The sequence below is a fragment of the Stomoxys calcitrans genome, chromosome 3 (assembly GCF_963082655.1).
Source record: "Stomoxys calcitrans chromosome 3, idStoCalc2.1, whole genome shotgun sequence".
Classification (NCBI taxonomy): Eukaryota; Metazoa; Arthropoda; class Insecta; order Diptera; family Muscidae; genus Stomoxys; species Stomoxys calcitrans.
In genome coordinates, this window is record NC_081554.1 from 6,977,866 (window position 1) to 6,996,031 (window position 18,166).

General features: G+C 36.4%; 2 protein-coding genes across 6 annotated transcripts in view; both read right to left on the bottom strand.

Annotated features, from left to right (window-relative positions):
- Positions 1-18,166, bottom strand: part of LOC106089503 (cGMP-dependent protein kinase, isozyme 2 forms cD4/T1/T3A/T3B) — a 192,351-nt gene that overhangs the window by 126,038 nt on the left and 48,147 nt on the right. The gene's annotated exons all lie outside the window — the stretch shown is intronic.
- Positions 8,267-9,690, bottom strand: LOC106089505 (uncharacterized). The gene is made up of 4 exons (XM_059364741.1): positions 9,213-9,690; positions 8,676-9,140; positions 8,406-8,603; positions 8,267-8,355 (listed from the first exon to the last, which is right to left on the bottom strand). The coding sequence occupies exons 1-4, from the start codon at positions 9,598-9,600 to the stop codon at positions 8,267-8,269; spliced, it is 1,140 nt and encodes a 379-aa protein (XP_059220724.1). The 5' UTR covers positions 9,601-9,690.

Genomic DNA, 18,166 nt, shown 5'->3' on the forward strand with positions numbered 1-18,166 from the left:
TGGGGCATGTAATTGCATTGTATCCGCATCCAATCAGCTCCAAGTGCTATTGAACTGCTGTCGTACGATTGGTTGAAATGTACCAAATTGCATTTCAAACATCAATCGAATGAAAATTAAAATAAAATTATTTTAAATGTCCCCATCGTGAATGGTAGAGAAATTGGTATTACAACAACGATTAGATAGCCTGGAGCTGGAGACAAAAGCTTTGATCAAATGATAAATGAATACGGAGTTGTATTGAATTTAGATTTGAGTAAAAAATGTTGCATAAAAGAAGTTTTCCAAGGATGATTACAACATTCAAATGTTCAAAAATATAAAATTCTTGGGGTAAGTCAATTAAGATATACAAGCATGGCAGTGGCTATTCGAAAAAGGTTTCTTTTTATTTTAAATTAAATGATTTCTTTTTAGGATACTTTATTTTTTGTTCTCTTAATTCAATGTATTTTATTTTTATTATTTTTGTTAGTGAATGCAAATAAAACAAATTCGTTTCATCCTTTTCTCGACGTTAAAGGTAATAAAATAGTGGTATTGTACAAAGAAGATTACAACAACAAAATGAAAAGACTGTTAGAGGACAAGAACACGTACAAGACTGTAAGGGAGGATCCTGAAATGAAATTAGAAAGAACGAACAATAACATCGTACTGTATAAGAATAATAATGTAACAAAATTGGAAAGATCGAAGTTAGTTTGCAATTCAGCCTTGGCTTCACAACTTTACGGTTTGCCGAAAATATATAATACACAAAGTACCTCTTAGACCTATTTGTTCTTCAACGTAAGTGCCGTACTACAATTTATCGAAATTCATCGGTAATATATTCAAAACACTAACATCTTCATTATACAACTTCAGAAATTCGATGGAGATAAAAGAAAGAGTAACTGACGTGATATTAGAAAATGACGATATACTTGTATCATTTGACGTGGTATATATAAAAAACATCATGAGTAAGTGGGAACATCTCAAGGAACACACCAAGATGACGAAACAGATGTTCCAAAAAAATCTTGCAATTCTGTCTCATGGAAAACAACGATTTTAAATACGGGGAGAAGATTAGATTTACCATCAAACATATGGTATGCCAATGGGCAACCCCCTCTCACCGACTATAGCTAACATTATGTTAGACACACTTCTGGACGAAGTGTTGGGAGAAGCCTAAGAAGCCGAAATATAGAAATCAAGTTTTTAACGAAATATGTGGACGACCTCTTGGGAGTAATCAAAAAACAAGACGCGCAGGAAATACTAAGGCTACTTAACGCATATCACACGAAAATTCAATTTAAATTGGAAAGAAGATATGAAGATTATTAGACAGGAGAACAAAATAGTTATAGACTGGTACTCGAAGGCACGGCATCTGGACGAATGATGAACTTCAACTCAACACAACCTAAAAGGATGAAGACAAATATGGCAACTAACTTTATCAAAACAATTATAGACCTTAGTGACGAGCAATATATTATACGCAACATAGCAAAAATAGAAATCATATTAAAATTAAACAATTTTCCACGTTCACTTATAAAGACTCTAATTCAGAATGTAATTCACCCCAAACAATACAAATATTGGAAATCAATGGAAAATACTTATTTTCACAGTGTACCATATATTCCCAAATTAACAGAGAACATTGCTTGTGCACCAAAGAGAGAAAATGAAAAAACAACAATCGCATACAAATCAAACCACACACTACAAAAGCTGTTCACAACAACAACTACCAAAGCATACAAACTCCAACTAGACAATGTAGTTTACGAATTGTCGTGCAATGGCAAAGAAGGGGAACAATGCAATATGTGTTATGTGGGCACCACTCGACAAAAACTGAAGATACGAAAGGCAGAACACGAAGTAGACATCAAGAAAGGCAGAGAAAACACAGCTTTATCTGAACACATTATAGATACGGGACACAACATTGACTTAAAAGCTGTCAGAATTCTTGACAGAGAGAGGAATAAAGATAAGATGCATACTCTTGAAAGTTTGCGTATACAACAGAGGATAGAGACGTCGATGAAAACGAAAGAGAACAAAGATAATGCAAAGCTACAGCATTCCGTTGGAATAATTTAGAGTGTAAACATAGTTTTGTGATATTAGTTTTTAAATTTTCGCTGCAATATTTTACATTTTATTTATATCACATGTTTTGCGTTGTTGTTGGATGTCTTGATTTGGTAGAAACATATGAAGTGGAGTATTTTCCTTTCTTGCTGCGCTATAAATGAAAATACTCTTAAGAGCATAGTTTCAACCTAGAAGACATACCTTTTCGACGAATCCTACCGACGAGTTTGGGTGGTTCCAAACGAAATCGCGATCTAGGAAACCAGTCAAATGCTATTACAAACCAAAAACACATTTTCTGCCTAACTTTAAAAAACGGGTTTTATAATAGAAACAGATTACCCTATGGCCTGCTGCCGCACAATATCCGATTGTATTTTATTTATATTTTTTTTATTTATTATAAATGTGTCGTGATGTCCAGTTTTTTAATAAATTAAGAGAATAATGCAAATGTAAATATACAAATACAAATACAAATTTTGCCCATGAACATTCCACTCTGAGGAATAGGGGCAAACTTCTCTCATATCAATGAGTGCAGTCCCATTTAAAATTTTAAGCTCAATGATAAGGGGCCTCCTTCTTACAGTCAAGTTCGAACGGCGTACCGCAGTGCGACACCTGTTTGGAGAGAAGTTTTACGTGGTATAGTAACTCACAAATGTTGCCAGCATTAGGAGGGAAAACCACCGCTGAAATTTTTTTCTGATGATCTCGCCTGGATTCGAACCCATGCGTTCAGCGTCATGGGCGGACATGCTAATCTCTACGCTACGGTGACCTCGCAAATGTAAACATATGTAAGTAAAAATAAAAAACGTTACGAAACCGAACAAAATATTTCAAATGCGTCTTTTGTTAATAGATCTCACTAAATAAACTCCTGAAAAAGTCGGAAAAAAACCGAGAAAAGGATGAAATAAACTTGTTTTATTAGCATTTTGAAACATATTGACCCTAACAACACGCTAAAATCACGTAAGAGTATTTTATTTTATTTTTTTTTTATTTATTTTTATTTTATTATATTTTTTATTTTATTTTATTGTATTTTTATTTTATTATTTTTTTTATTTCATTTTTTTATTTTATTTTTCATTTATTTTTATTTTATTTTATTTTATTTTATTTTATTTTATTTTATTTTATTTTATTTTATTTTATTTTATTTTGTTTTATTTTATTTTATTTTATTTTATTTTATTTTATTTTATTTTGTTTTATTTTATTTTATTTTATTTTATTTTATTTTATTGTATTTTATTTTATTTTATTGTAATTTATTTTTTTTTTGTTTTGACCTTGAACTAAAATAATTGTTTTGTTAGTGAAAGACTTGTTTATTTTTATCTATTCCCAATCACCATTTGTTACACTTTTGGAAATGACAGACGCCTCATGAACAAATGTGTATCACAATTAATCTGCACATGCATGCTCTTGAAAACAATAAAAGCAACGCCCGGTTCAACACCTCCGGCTATTAATGTCACCACTTCCGCATAAGGGAATTCACATCCGATGGTCGATGGCCGATGAGACAAATGAAAAAATACAGGCGACAGAAAAAAATTGTTTTTAACTGTCATTTCTTTTCGATTATTTATAGGCAATTCCCATTATTCTCATTCATAATTGTTGTTGTCGTTGTTATAGTCACTCTTATAGTTTTAATTGAAAATTGCAGGCAAACAATTTAAGCCAATCAAAATCAACGAAAACAATAACAGCAACTATTATTACACTAAATCAATCGAATGACAAGTCGAAAGTCAGTCAAGCAGACAGGCGGCAACAAATTTAACATTGTTTAACATTGCATCGCATGCATTCTGCCGCAGTCCATACACCAACGAAATCGCAAGTGAATGCAATTGGAGAGTTTACGCGAGTGAGTGAGTAATCGGTTATTCGTTTGCTTGTCAGCGGTGAGACTTGTGATGCAAAATAACCAATTAATTGTCTTGCGTTGTTTCTTGTCAACAATTCATAACAATCTCAGCTGCGAATCATCACCATCTTTGGGTTGCTATAAAATTAAAGAAAATCAAATAACAAATGAAGAAATGAAAACAATGCTAAAACATGAAAATGCCAATACTTATGATGTATTAAAAAATTGCAGCAGATAAGTATGGTGTATGACAAGGTGTTTCCTGTTGTAGATAATGTGGGGAAAGAGTTTTTCAAAGTTTCAAGTCGGATCGGAAGATCGGTTCATATGGTACCTCCAAGGTAATGGACCAATTTAGTCGTACTTGGCATGGATGATGGGAGTCATAGTGCAAAATGGCATAAGAATTTTATATGGCTTTCCACTTTCGTCCACTTTTCTCAAAGCATAAAATAGCTTTGTACCTTCCCACTGTGCCTAGGGGTTATGAGTCTAAGATTGTTGCGTCAAAAACTCGCACAAAAATAGAGGCCAATCAACACTAAAACCAACACTTCAACTAATAGCCATTGGACCAATGGCAACAGCCGGCTTAAAGCTCCTATTATTGGAAATCAACGTAAATATACAAAAATAACTCAAGTAAAAACACTTGTTTGTGCTCACCAAAAAAACAAAAAAAATAACAAATTTAAAAATAGCTACACAAAAAAAGTGTTAAACGTTTATCGGCTATGAAAAAATTAACAGAAAATAAAATCTGACAAACATACATTGGAGTGGAGGCAAAGGCGTTCAGAGACGGTTAGGCTAACAGTTATTAACGCAGCAAAAACAACATCGAAATCGTATAACAAGCGCCAAAAACGTGGACAGGCCAACGAATGTACGGGCATACAGGCCAAAAAACAATGACAAATGGTTGTGTTTAAAAATCGTGCTATTTGAAAACACCTAAACCCCAGCAGTTGATGCACCAAACTCACCTCTGAAGAAGGGTGGGGGTGGGGCTTTTGGAGGCATACAGGAATTCTTAGGAAATTGCCAAAAATCTCAACAATGACACCAACTTCTCCGCCAACGAAAACAAAACAAAAAAACAACTACAAAAAGTGGAAAATTGCCCAAAATATTATCACGTCACCGCAGTAGCTACTAAATCAACTACAAGTTGATTATTAATTTGGAATGCCAAACTGCGATACAAGCACTGAATTTAACCGATAGCAGCTTCGATAGACTTCATTAAGAACGTCATGGCAGTGAAGCAATAAAAATGAAATGAAACACGCGTTGACAAGATGACAACGTAACATCCAATGTGCTAACACAACCACAAGGAACCACAACCACACTCAGGCAAGGTGTAAAAGGCTTAGGCTGTTCGAGGGTCTGCTAGATAAGTGCCTCTAGTTTGGGAAGAAGACACTTAAGCAAGGGAGCGGCCATAAGAGGCTCTGGCAGATGGAACAAGTAAAAGCGTGCTAAGTTGGGCAGGGTCGAATTTTGGGCCCCCATGGATTCTGCAAAATAAATTTCGTTGAGGGGCATAATTTTATTCTACATACCAAACTTCTGTTAGACCATCTTCTAGGAACCGAACAAGGATGATCGAGAGACCGATTTGGCAAAGTTGTTGGAAGTCATAACAGAACACTATGTGCAAAATTTCAGCCAAATCGGTTGAAAATTCAGACTTGCAGGGGCTCAAGAAGTCAAACCTGGAGATCAGTGTAAATGGGAGTTATATCAGGTTATAAACCGATTTGAACCGTGCTTAGCACAGTTTTTGGAAGTCATAACAAAACACTACGTGCAAAATGAGTTATAGACCGATTTGGACCGTGCTAGGTACAGTTGTTGGAAGTCATAACACAACAGTACATGCAAAATTTCAGCCAAATCGGACAAAAATTATGGCTTATAAGGGCTCAAGAAGTCAAATAGGGAGATCGGTTTATATGGGAGCTATATCAAGTTATAGACCGATTTGGACCGTAGAAGGTACAGTTGTTAGAAGTCATAACAGAACACTACGTGCAAAATTTGAGCCAAATCGGACAAAAATTGCGGATTGTTAGGGCTCAAGAAGTCAAATTTGGAGATCGGTTTATATGGAAGCTATATCAGGTTATAGACCGATTCGGATCGTACTTGACACAGTAGTTGGAAGTCTTAACAGAACACTATATGAAACATTTCAGCCAAATCGGGGGCTCAAGAAATTAAATCGGGAAATCGGTTTATATGGGAGCTACATCAGGTTATACACCGATTTGGACCCTACCTGGCACAAATGTTGAAAGTCGCAGCAAAACACTACATGCAGAATTTCAGCCAAATCGGACAAAAATAGCGGATACCAGGGTTCCAGATCGGTTTATATGGGAGCTGTATCAGGTTATAGATCGATTTGGACCTTACTATGTACAGTTGTTGGAACTCATAACAGAGCACTACGTGCAAAATTTCAGCCAAATCGGACAAAAATTGCGGATTGTTAGGGCTCAAGAAGTCAAATCGGGAGATCGGTTTTTATGGAAGCTATATCAGTTTATAGACCGATTCGAGCCGTACTTGACACAGTTGTTGGAAGCCATTACAGAACACTACGTGCAAAATTTCAGCATAATCGGACAAAAATTGCGGCTCCCAGGGGCTCAAAAAGTCTAACTGGGAGATCGGTTTGTATGGGAGCTATATCGAAATCTGAACCGATATGGCCCATTTACAATCCACAACTACCTACATTTGTGCAAAATTTCAAGCGGCAAGCTTTATGCGTTCGACCGCTATCGTGATTTCAACAGACGAATGGACGGGTATGGATAGATCGACTCGGAACGTCGAGACGATCTTTGGGTCTTAGACGAATATTTCGAGGTGTTACAAACGGAATGATGAGATTAGTATACCCCCATCCCATGGTGGTGGGTACAAAAAAGCATGTTGAACCTATTTTGAAAGGTGGTTTAATCCTCTTTGCAGGATTTGGTACCAAACAGATTAGGTTAGGTTGAAAAGAGGGTGCAGATATTAATCCCCTCCCCCCATGCCACTATGGATATACACCTAAGCCAGTATTCAGCTTGTTGTGCGCTCTAAGAACTATAAAGTAACCTCTAAAAAAGAAAATGTTAACTTAGAAATTCCGTGCTACTTACAAAATCCTTAATTGTTTTCAATACCACTCCCCTAAGTTGGTTCATGTCTGGTGGTTGTGTCTCCACCTAAGTACCGGTATCTGTTAGATGCGAAAGCCGGGCAAAGACAAAGGAAATGCTCTTACATCTCATCATCTTCCCCGCATGTCCTAGACATGCTATTACTTGCCGCACCGATTTTCCATAAGTGAACTCGTAGTCCTATGTGTCCCGTTATGATACCAATAGCTATACTGACCTCTTTCTTACTTCCTTTCAGTAATAGCCTCGTCTTCTCACGAACTGGATCCCCCCATAGGATTTTCGCCACCCTACCGACGCTGTTCCACAATGTTGCATGCGGATTCGTCGCCCACTCCCTTAACTCGGACTTCATCTTGGGTCCTCTAAGTCAACTTTTTCAGCCGTTTGAGAGCGGGTAGAGAGTTAACGGGATTATGTGCAAAATTTCAGGGCTGTAATTCGTCCGGCCGCCTCTCACCGGGGCACTTAAATTTGTCACCTCGGCATTTGGAAAAATTTTCCTGTCTGCCAAATCTTAATTTTGATTCGATTTCCAAAATTTTTGCAAAAAGGTGCTCAAAAATCACTACAAAAAAACAGACCGCTCTTCCAGTTTAGGGAATTTTCGACTTTTAATTTGTTGAATTTTTGTCGAGACAGGCTTCCTATAATTTTTTGCACCAAACAATATTTGTAGCCTTCTCCACAGCCAATTTACTATATAGAAAAACGATTTGAAATCTTTGCCCGATGTTGACATATAAGTAATTTAGTTCAAAAATTCAGCTAAGCTCGAGCTCGAGATCATATTCAATGCCTTTTATTCAAAGAATAGCATAACAAAAAACTGTATCGGAATAGTGGAAAGAAAAGTTTTCTTCTCTCTTGCTGCGCTAAGGAGAGTTGGAGGACTTATGGAGCCCTGTTTCAAAACAAAAGCGTGCTTTACCTCGTACTCAATAGTTTTTGGGTATATAGGGTGCCCTTATCAATTTGACAAAGGTGATGATGAAGTTACATGGCGTAACAGAAATCATGATACACTAGTCAGTCAAAGTCTTTTGAATAACAACACACACTTGCTCAACTTTTATAAATATATTGCTATGCCATTCTTTGAATAGAAGAGATTGAATATGATTTCCAGCTGGAAGAGGTTCGAAAAATCACGAAAAGATTCTAAAGATCAAAATAAAAGAGCACAAATAGACAAACATTTTATTTTTTATTCACATTTTCAGAATTTAATTTTTTACTAGCAGCAAACATTTCTTCAGTTGCTGAAGAATCATCCATAAAAGTTTTACTCCTGTTGTTGCTTCGGCTACTATCCGTTAAAATTTCTTCCAAATCAATGCCAGCCAAGCGTCCATATCTCTTAAAACCTTCCAAACGGGCCACCATATCAGGATGCAACTCTCTGCCATCTATAACAACAGAAGTGGGCAATTTTTTAGCATTTGACTTCTGACCAGAACTTTTATCGCTAGACAATTCACCTGATTGCAATCGCACCTGATGCTCCGCATTAGGTGACATAAATTCTCCATTTGGTCTCAGACAATTGGATTTTGGATTATAAATGCCTAAAAAAGCTTTGCATTTGGAACAATGCAATTGCTGTACTTCATGGCCTCGTAACAGCCAGGGCATAAAACAAAGTGGCCAACAATTGAATAGACATTTCGCACACCATTCATTTTGGGTAAAACGCTCAATTCTGGTCTCGATTAAAGGCTTCTTATGACAACCACATTTGGGACAATATATGCTGCCACTGGCTGGCTGCCATTTTTGTATGGAGATTCTATAGAAATGGCGCTTACGGGGAGTTTTGGGAAAAGGGGTTAATGAGGAAGTGGCAGCGGAAGGAGTTCTAATTTTGCAACGATGGGTATAAATAATTTGGGCATGTGTATTGCTAGAAGATAATTCGCTATCCTTTATATCCTGAAAGGTTTTAACTGTGTAGATGAGAGGAAAAAAGGATTTAAACAAACAGCAGAGAGGAATGAGACAATCAAGAGACATCTTACAATGATTTGTATTATCAGAGAGTTGTATCAAATCTTCTTCTGGCATATATGAAGAGAATAATTGCTTCTCTATTTCATTGTTGTTGTCAGTTGATGTTGTTTGTGGTTGACTCTCTTCTACTTCAGATTTATTATCATCTTCGATTTGTGTATCTTTGGTTTCGGTTTGTATTAGCCTGTCGTTTGTGGAAGTTGCCTTGCTTACATTTTTTGCCATCCATGATTCATCGCAATTCCTTTTTGTTTCATTTGTTTCGTCATCTATGATTTCCACTTCCGGATGATCACTGCGTATGTGTTGCAGTAATGGCGATACATTGTAACGGGAACATTCCAAGACTTTTCTACATTTTAGGCAACGCACCAGATATTTGTCATCCTTATCCATTGAAAAATTTATTGAAAATTTTTGTTCTCATGTAATAAAATTTGGTTTAGAAACTTTGAAGTGAAAGGGAATGCAAATCATATGCGGAGAAATCAGGGTACACTTACTAAGGTAATACTAAGAATAGCCAACAATACATTGGGGATAATAAGTCCAGCAAACATATGGAAGAAATTAAACAAAAAATCGAATCGAATTAAAAAATAAATCGAATGGAATTAAATTTAATCCAGGTAAAGCAATTATACGAATATCTTTCTTTATAATGTTTGTGCTCCACTTCTCTGTTACACCTCGTTTCTTTAGGCCGTAGTCTATCCAAGACAGGTTATTGGAATCCATGCAATGATCATAAACTGATGTTAATGTGTAGTCCAATCACAAGATTTTAATAGCTTCTGTTTTTCTTGGTAGACATATTGAGGGAGTTGTAAAGAATACATTGCCCACTTCCCAACACATGCTGACTACGAGGCGGCAACAAGATGTGTAAGCAACATTTTTTTGTTATGTCTTTATGAATTTTTCTACACCTGCTGCTGCATATTTAGCAGTCTGCAACACAAGACAGACTCTTGTATGTTACTGTCTATAACAAAGTCCGATTTCTTGAGGCAAGGAGCATATGGAAACTGATCAATTGCAATTTCAAGTAAATCTGCAACTTGAAAAATGTTTTTTTTTTAACTGTTGTGCTCTATAACGGCTATCTTGCCAATGCTCGTACCAAATGCTCTATAAGTCGACAAAATCACCATTTGTTAGCAATTACCAAGTTTGGCAGAGACAAAAAAATAAATGATGGATCACTTCATAAAACGATCATTGATAAGTATTCTTAAGTGCGAGGGAGGTTTGGAAAGTTCTAAATATGGAAATACTATGGCGCCTAATCATTTCTTCATAGAAAAAACGTTCCAAGAAATTTCATACAAACTTTGCCGTTCGTTTATATCACTTCCATATAAAATTCTTAGGTTAGGTTAGATTTAAGTGGCAGTCTGCCGTCAGACTCACTTATACGCTTTCGTGCATTGTGTTCCCATAAATATCTTAATCTGATAGAAAATACATATTCTTGATAAGTCGATGTGAGATGTTCAATGAACATTCAGGATTCACTGAATAATGATTTTCGCCCTTATAGGCAAAAAAACTTTAAAATGAAAAAATTCGGCACAGCCCGGTCAGGATTCGAACCTATAGTTACCTAGCGTTCGAAGCCATCAATACAACTTCCAACAGATGCACAGAATCATGTGTACCGCTAGTAGTGTAATTGTCGCAGAAAAAAAGTCTGTTATTACACAAAAACATATGCATTGGGAAAAAGTACAGCTAATTGACAGGGTTGTCGAGCGTGGTTAATTTGGAAATTGTATAATAGTTGCGTTTTCGCAATTAATAAGATTCAAATACAACATATCAGCGCACGGCCCTTGAAGCCATCACATCTAATATGGTTGAAATGTCTTCTAACCAAAGACGAAAAGCGTCCCATAGTGGTTGGTGTGTGTTGTAATCTGTGGCTCTCCTCTTTTCATTTGCAATCTCCGAACATTGAGCTCGTCTCGGAAGAAAAACCAACAAATATCACTGAATGAGGTTAAGCCAATGTCAGCTTGTTTTCTTTTTACATTCATCCTTTGTTTACGTTTTCTCCTTTTTGATGACATTTTGCATCACCAGATTTGACATCTTTAATAATGTTCATGGGGCCTATTCACTTTATGTTTTCGTAAGTGACCTCACCTTCAATTAGTGAACCTGATGAACATTGTAGCGCAGAGGTTAGTTGGCATGTCCGCCTATGACGCGTAATGCCTAGGTTCGAATCCTGGCAGAAACTTCAGAAAATTTTTCGGCGGTGGTTATGCCCTCCAAATGCAACATTTGTAAGGTACTATGCCATGTAAAACTTCTCTCCAAAGAGGTGTCGCACTGAGACACGCCGTTCGGACTCGGCTATAAAAAGGATGCCCCTTATCATTGAGCTTAAAAACTTGAATCGGAACACTCATTAATATGTGAGAAGTTTGCCTCTGTTCCTTAGTGAAATGTTCATGGGCAAAATTTGCAATTTGCAATGCCTCCTAAGCACAAAAAGCATTGCAGTGTCATTCAAAGAATGTTCAAGTGAACTACGAAAAGAGTTTGACAATGTTGATGTGTTTGTTGTTTGATGATTGGTTTGTATCGGAATAGTGGAAAGTAAGGCTTTCTTCTCTCTTGCTGCGCTAAAGAGAGTTAGAGGACTTATTAATCACTGTTTTAAAACAAAAGCGTGCTCTACACCGTACACAATAGTCTTTGGGTATGTAGGACATCTTAATTTGACAAAGCTGGTGATGAAGATACATGGTGTATTAAAAATCGTGATCCACTAACCAGTTAAAGTGTTTTGAATGATTTTCTTTGAATAGAAGGCATTGCATATGATCTAGCACTGGAAAATATTCGAAAAATTACGAAAAGAAAAAAAATTAATTTTAAAAAACTTTAACAATTTCACAAAATTCATTGGTTTTTGCTCTTTGGGGCCTTGGTTTGGTTCCACGATATACGGATTAATTTCAACTCCATTTTCGTACAGCTAATCCATATGTTTCTAGGGCATCCCTTCCTTGGTTATCCTTGCGGATTCCACTCTAGGATATTTCTCACAATAACATCGCGAGGCCGGCGTAGGATATGATACAACCAAGTCCTTTTGTTTGATTAGCAAAATATTTCATTTTATTATTGAATTTCCTTCCAACTTAGACCAATGTGAATTTTTATCCTCCACCATAGAATGGGGTCTACTAATTTTGTCATTCCGTTCGTAATGCAAATGCAAATTTTGCTCATGAACATTCTACTAAGGAACAGGGGCAAACTTCTCACATATCAATGAGTGCAGTCCGATTCAAGTTTTAAGCTCAATGATAAGGGGCCTCCTTTTTATAGCCGAGTCCGAACGGCGTGCCGCAGTGCGACATCTTTTAGGAGAAAAGTTTAACATGGCATAGTTCCTCACAAATGTTGCCAACATTACATGGCATAGTTCCTCACAAATGTTGCCAACATTAGGAGGGGAAACCCACCGCTGAAAATTTTTTCTGATGGTCTCGACGGGATTCGAACTCAGGCGTTTAGCGTCATAGGCGGACATACTAACCTCTGCGCTACGGTGACCTCCTCCGTTCGTAATATTGACTTGAAGCCCAACAAATTATATACATTCTTGATCGTCTAGACATTCTAAGTCGATTTAGCCATATCCGCCCGTCTGTCGAAAGCAGGTGGAAGCCTGTAATCTTTTAGTAGCATGGCAATCTGATGAGGACCCCTGGCAAGGCCGAAATCGCGGTCATTGTAGCCAGCCCAATATATTAACGCACACCACATTTGGCGGGTCTCTTAAAAGGGTTTTGATTTTTTCCTTTCCATTCAAAATAGAAACAAAAATAAAAACACTTTGGTCTAAGTTAAGAACATTCATTAACAAAATGAGATTTTAAAAAAATAGTTTAAGAAAATTTTATAATAAAATTTACAAATTTTTTTTTTTAAAAAAATTCAAATAAAATTTTTTTTTAAATTTAATTTTGACAAAACTTAAAAAATTTTAAAATTTTTTAAAAAAAAAAATTTTGTAAATTTTTTTTATAAAGTTTTTAAAATTTTCTTAAACAATTTTCTAAGATCTCATATTTCGAATAGAAAAACAAAAAATCAAAACTCTTCAAAGAGACCCGCCAAATGTGGTGTGCATTAATGAATTAGGCTGGCTGGAATGATCGCGATTTCGGCCTTGCCAAGAGTCCTCATCAGATTGCCATTCCACTAAAAGGTTACAGGCTTCCACCTATTTATTTTTCTAAAACTTTTAAAAACAGATTCTTTTAATTTTCTTCTTATACAACCAATTCCTTCTTCCCACTTGTATGACCATTATGTAGAACCCAAATAAAATTTCTCTCAATTCAGTTCCAAAGATTGCACATTGGCAATTTTGTACTTTTTTTTATCACATTTACGCTCTCAATCATTAAGCCACCATAATCATAAAACCAACAACATTTCATGACAATGAAAAATATTCATAAATAACAGTACCAGTATTAATAAAAAATAAAAGTAAAATATTGAAAAACAAAAACCAAATCAATACAAAAACAATAAAACAACGATTGTGTTCATACCAGACATTGTCACCTGGATGGCTGGCTGGCAAAAAATATCGAAAATCGAGTTTTTAATTGATTGCGATTTATTTGACACGCCTTGGCAACTTTCAGACGTTTATTTCGTCTAAAATGTCTGCCTTTTTCGATAAATTTCTATAAATAACAATTTTCGCTGCTAGCGTACCCAGTGTCACAGCTGATGGCAGTCAAGGGTAGAACAAAACTCTGAAACTTTAGTGAGGAGATAAAATTACAATGAATTTTTAAAACAAAAAAAAACATGTTTGGTAATAACAACTTTAAAGGATTTTTGAGTTGTTGTACAAATAAAAAAGGTTTGAAAGAATGATTGCGTTTGAAAAATTTAAAAATAAAGCAAGTCTTTGGCCGGTTACACACTTCGGTAGGGAAGGGTTCTATGAATAGTTAAGACTTTGCTATTTTCAAGGAAACTTTGACATTTGAACCATGAGCAAATAACGACCAACACTAGTGTCTACAATGATAGTGTTCCTTTCTCCATGGATTGCCCAGAAATAACTGGGTTCTGCTATGCTTTATAGGCATAGCTTCCATTCAAACAAGTCCCTGAATCTTTGCCTAATAAATCTTCAATATTTATGACCAAGTTCCCTCTGACCAAGTCAATTAAATATGACTTTTGTTGGCATTTTAACAACTAAATCACATATAATCAATTTGTCCAAAATAAATAAATTTTATATTGATTTCCTTGCCTTATCTATTTGTTTTTATAATTTTTGTTTTTATAACTCATAAAAGCTTCAAGTCTACGTCCATACACATCGTTAAATTGTTGTGTCTTTAGCCTATATCGGTCATGGTTTTGCTTATTTGTTGTTATCTACGAATGCTGTTATCGGAATTTTTGGGGGCGCTAGTCAAGTCATGAGTTTCTGTTGTTTTTTTTTTTTTCTTTTTTCTTTTATGATTTTGCAATTTCCCAGAAATACAATAAAAAATCCAGAATTGGATTTCTAGTCGGTGGCAAACAAAAGATTGAATACGATAAGAAAGTAATTACTAATCATAAGAATGATTCTGAATATAGTGTGGGCTACCACTTGATTGCTTGCACAGTGGTGCAGTATGCAAAAATCTAGGAAGCAAAAAAGTCATAATCTTAACAAAATGGCAACATAATGGTAGTTATTTAGTTCTAAGGGGGTTGATGAACGTAATGACCACAATAGTTATCAGAGAGAAGAAATTGTTTTCATGAACTGAAAAAAGAAATTGCCAGCTTTCAGAATCATGGTTAGATATCACCGAGCCATGCCATTCAAGAATCAGTGCTATTGTGAATTTTAGTTTCCATCGGATTGTTGCCGTTGGGAAAAGATTCCCAACGGCAAGATTTTTTCTAAGAAAATCAAATGTTGAAGAAATTTGGTATGAAAATCAAATGAAAGGTATTCAAGAGTAGAGTACGAAGTTTATATTAAAAATTGGGTCCTAGTAATTGGGGGGCCACCCCGACCCCAAAACCCCCTAAAATAGGCTAATTGGACGTTAATGACAATATGACGAATGAAAGGAATTCGGAAATACATAATTTGTTGATATTGGAAGGGGGCGGACTCCAAAACGCCACCCAAAATCAAAAGTGGACCGGTAGGAACAATATGGTTATCAAATGAAAGAAATTGGAGAGTAGAGTACGAATATCGTATAAAAACTTGAGTTTAAGTATCCTAGGGGTCGCCCAACCCAAAAACTTCTCTAAACAGACATATTGGACGAACATATCAATGCAAAATGCAAATTTTGCCCATGAACATTCCACTAAGGAACAGGGGCAAACTTCTCACATATCAATGAGTGCAGTCCGATTGAAGTTTTAAGCTCAATGATAAGGGGCCTCCTTTTTATAGCCGAGTCCGAACGGCGTGCCGCAGTGCGACACCTCTTTCAAGAGAAGAGGCATTAGGAGGGGAAAACCACCGTTGAAAATTTTTTCTGATGGTCTCGCCAGGATTCGAACCCAGGCGTTCAGCGTCATAGGCGGACATGCTAACCTCTGCGCTACGGTGGCCTCCGTACATATCAATATAGGACCCAAATGAAATGTATTTGGGAGTAGACTACGAATATGACATAAAAATGAGGTCAAAGTAATTGATGATCGCCCCATTCCCGATTAGTCCCCTAAATGGGAATATTACTCGGTCAATGCAAATGCAAATTTGCCCATGAACATTCCCTTGAGGAACAGGCGCAAACTTCTCACATATCAATGAGTGCTGTCCGCATCAAGTTTTAAGCCTCCTTTTTATAGCCGAGTCCGAATGGCGTGCAGCAATGCGACACCTCTTTGTGGAGAAGTTTTTGCATGGCTGCCATACCAAATGGTACAGTACCTCCCAAATGTCGCCAGTATTAGGAGGGGATAACCACCGCTGAAAATATTTATGATGTTCTCGCCAGGATTTGAACCCATGTCGTTCAGCATCATAGGCGGACGTGCTATCCTCTCCGCTACGGTGACCTCGATCATAGCTTGATGGAACTCAGAAAGGCATTTGAGAGCAGATTACAAATATGAAATTAAATTGTGTATCAAAGACTCTAGGTGGGGCTTCACCTCCTAAAATCTCCTCCAATAGGTTATTTGACCCATTAAAACAATGGGGAATCAAATGATAGATTTTTTTGAGTAGAGTGCGTCATTCAAATTTTTGGTCAAGTGGCAGATGGGGTGTGGCGCACAACCCCCATATAGACGCCCTCCACCAAACGGCTGTATACACAAATCATTATAATATGGGGTTAAATTAAGGGTATAAGGTTGTGGAATGCGAATCTGACATATTTATTCTGCTCATATATCTAACGGAACACCTCTGCCCAAAACAGTCGATCAATCATAAAGACCTAACAGAACACTGTGTGATTCAATTAACACAACTAAATGTAGGCCGCCTTACCCCCAAAATTATGACGTTCAGCGTGATACCAGGAGTTTCAACCCTTAACGTTAAGGTTGCAACCATTAAAAGCTCATCTATACGCAAGACTAAACGACGCGCTGCTGGGCAATACTTTTTTGTTCAAAAATTTTTCATGGTTTAATAGTAGGAACTATCGCCACCGCACCAATTATATAGACTGACAAATTAGTTGTTTAACAAAGAAAATCGTTTAAAAAGGCAATTTGATTTGATTTAAAAAAAGACTAAATGATGACTATTTAATAGGTAGTTATATATAGTCATTTATAGACAAACACCACATGATGATCCACTCCAAGCGAGTAGCACTAATATTTAAATTAGCGCCATCTACTGGCTGTTTTCAGTTGGATTTAGTTGATCCAATTGGATTTTGTTGATCCAATTGGATTTAGTTGAAACAATTGGATTAAGTTGATCAAATTGGATTTAGTTGATCCAATTGAAAACAGCCAATAGATGGCGCTAATATGGATAAGCCAACATTAACAGACAAAGGGCAGAGTGGTTAAAATTAATCATACATCATTTATCTTTGTTATGACAACCTATCGGTCCTTTAAATAAAGAAAATAAAATAAAGGAATTTCCTTGCAGTTGTTTGCGGTATTATTTTTTAACTTTCCCACCCGAGACGGTGTTTAAGGTAGTTTAAGTGCCTTCCTTTGCCATAGAAAAAGGGTAAGGGACCCTCCCCCTTACTCAAATTTTCAAAAATACCAGATCTCGGAGATGGCTTGAGCGATTTAGGAGAAATTTTATTTCCACACTTACAGCAACTGAAGAACAAAAATTTGGTTTCAAAATCTAGGTAATTGTATGTAGACGAAATTGACTTTAACTCTTGGGACCAAGTCTCTGGGGGGTACAACACACCCCAAGAAGGACTTTTACTGACCATTGCAATGTGGGGTTTAAATAAGAGGTATTTGAGTGTAGAAAATCCACAGCAAAATTGGACTAAATTTTCAACTGAACTTAGGCATACATTTCCAAATTTAGGGTATTCCTCTCCAACATAGCATTATCGGGCGCAGCAGAGCGGGCCGGGCTCAGCTTGTCTTATATAAAAATAAATTTGTGTTCGTTTGTATGTATGTTCCGTATAGACTCAAAAATGGCTGAACTGATTTTCTTGAAATTTTCACAGATGCTATATAATTACCCATGGTGAAAATAGGCTACTAAATTTTTAGATATCTGAAGAGGGGGCGTACCCTAATTTTCAGAAACACCAGATTTCGGAGATGGGTGGTGCGATTTAGGCGAAATTTAGTAGGCTCTCTTATAGTAACCTAAAAACAAGAATTTGGTATCGAAATTTCGGATGGGCTACCTAAGGAGGCAGCACCCACATCCCCCCCCCCCCACAAAAAAAGTACGAAATTTATACATCCACCAATCACGACAATATGGGACTCA

Bases quoted from the DNA above. Each gene is read 5' to 3' on its own strand.
- LOC106089505 (XM_059364741.1), bottom strand. From the start codon at position 9,600: ATGGATAAGGATGACAAATATCTGGTGCGTTGCCTAAAATGTAGAAAA. The intron at 9,141-9,212 runs GTAAGATGTCTC...TCATCTACACAG, and splicing joins CTCTGATAATACAAATCATT to TTAAAACCTTTCAGGATATA. The intron at 8,356-8,405 runs ATAAAAAATAAA...TTTGATCTTTAG, and splicing joins ATTAAATTCTGAAAATGTGA to AATCTTTTCGTGATTTTTCG.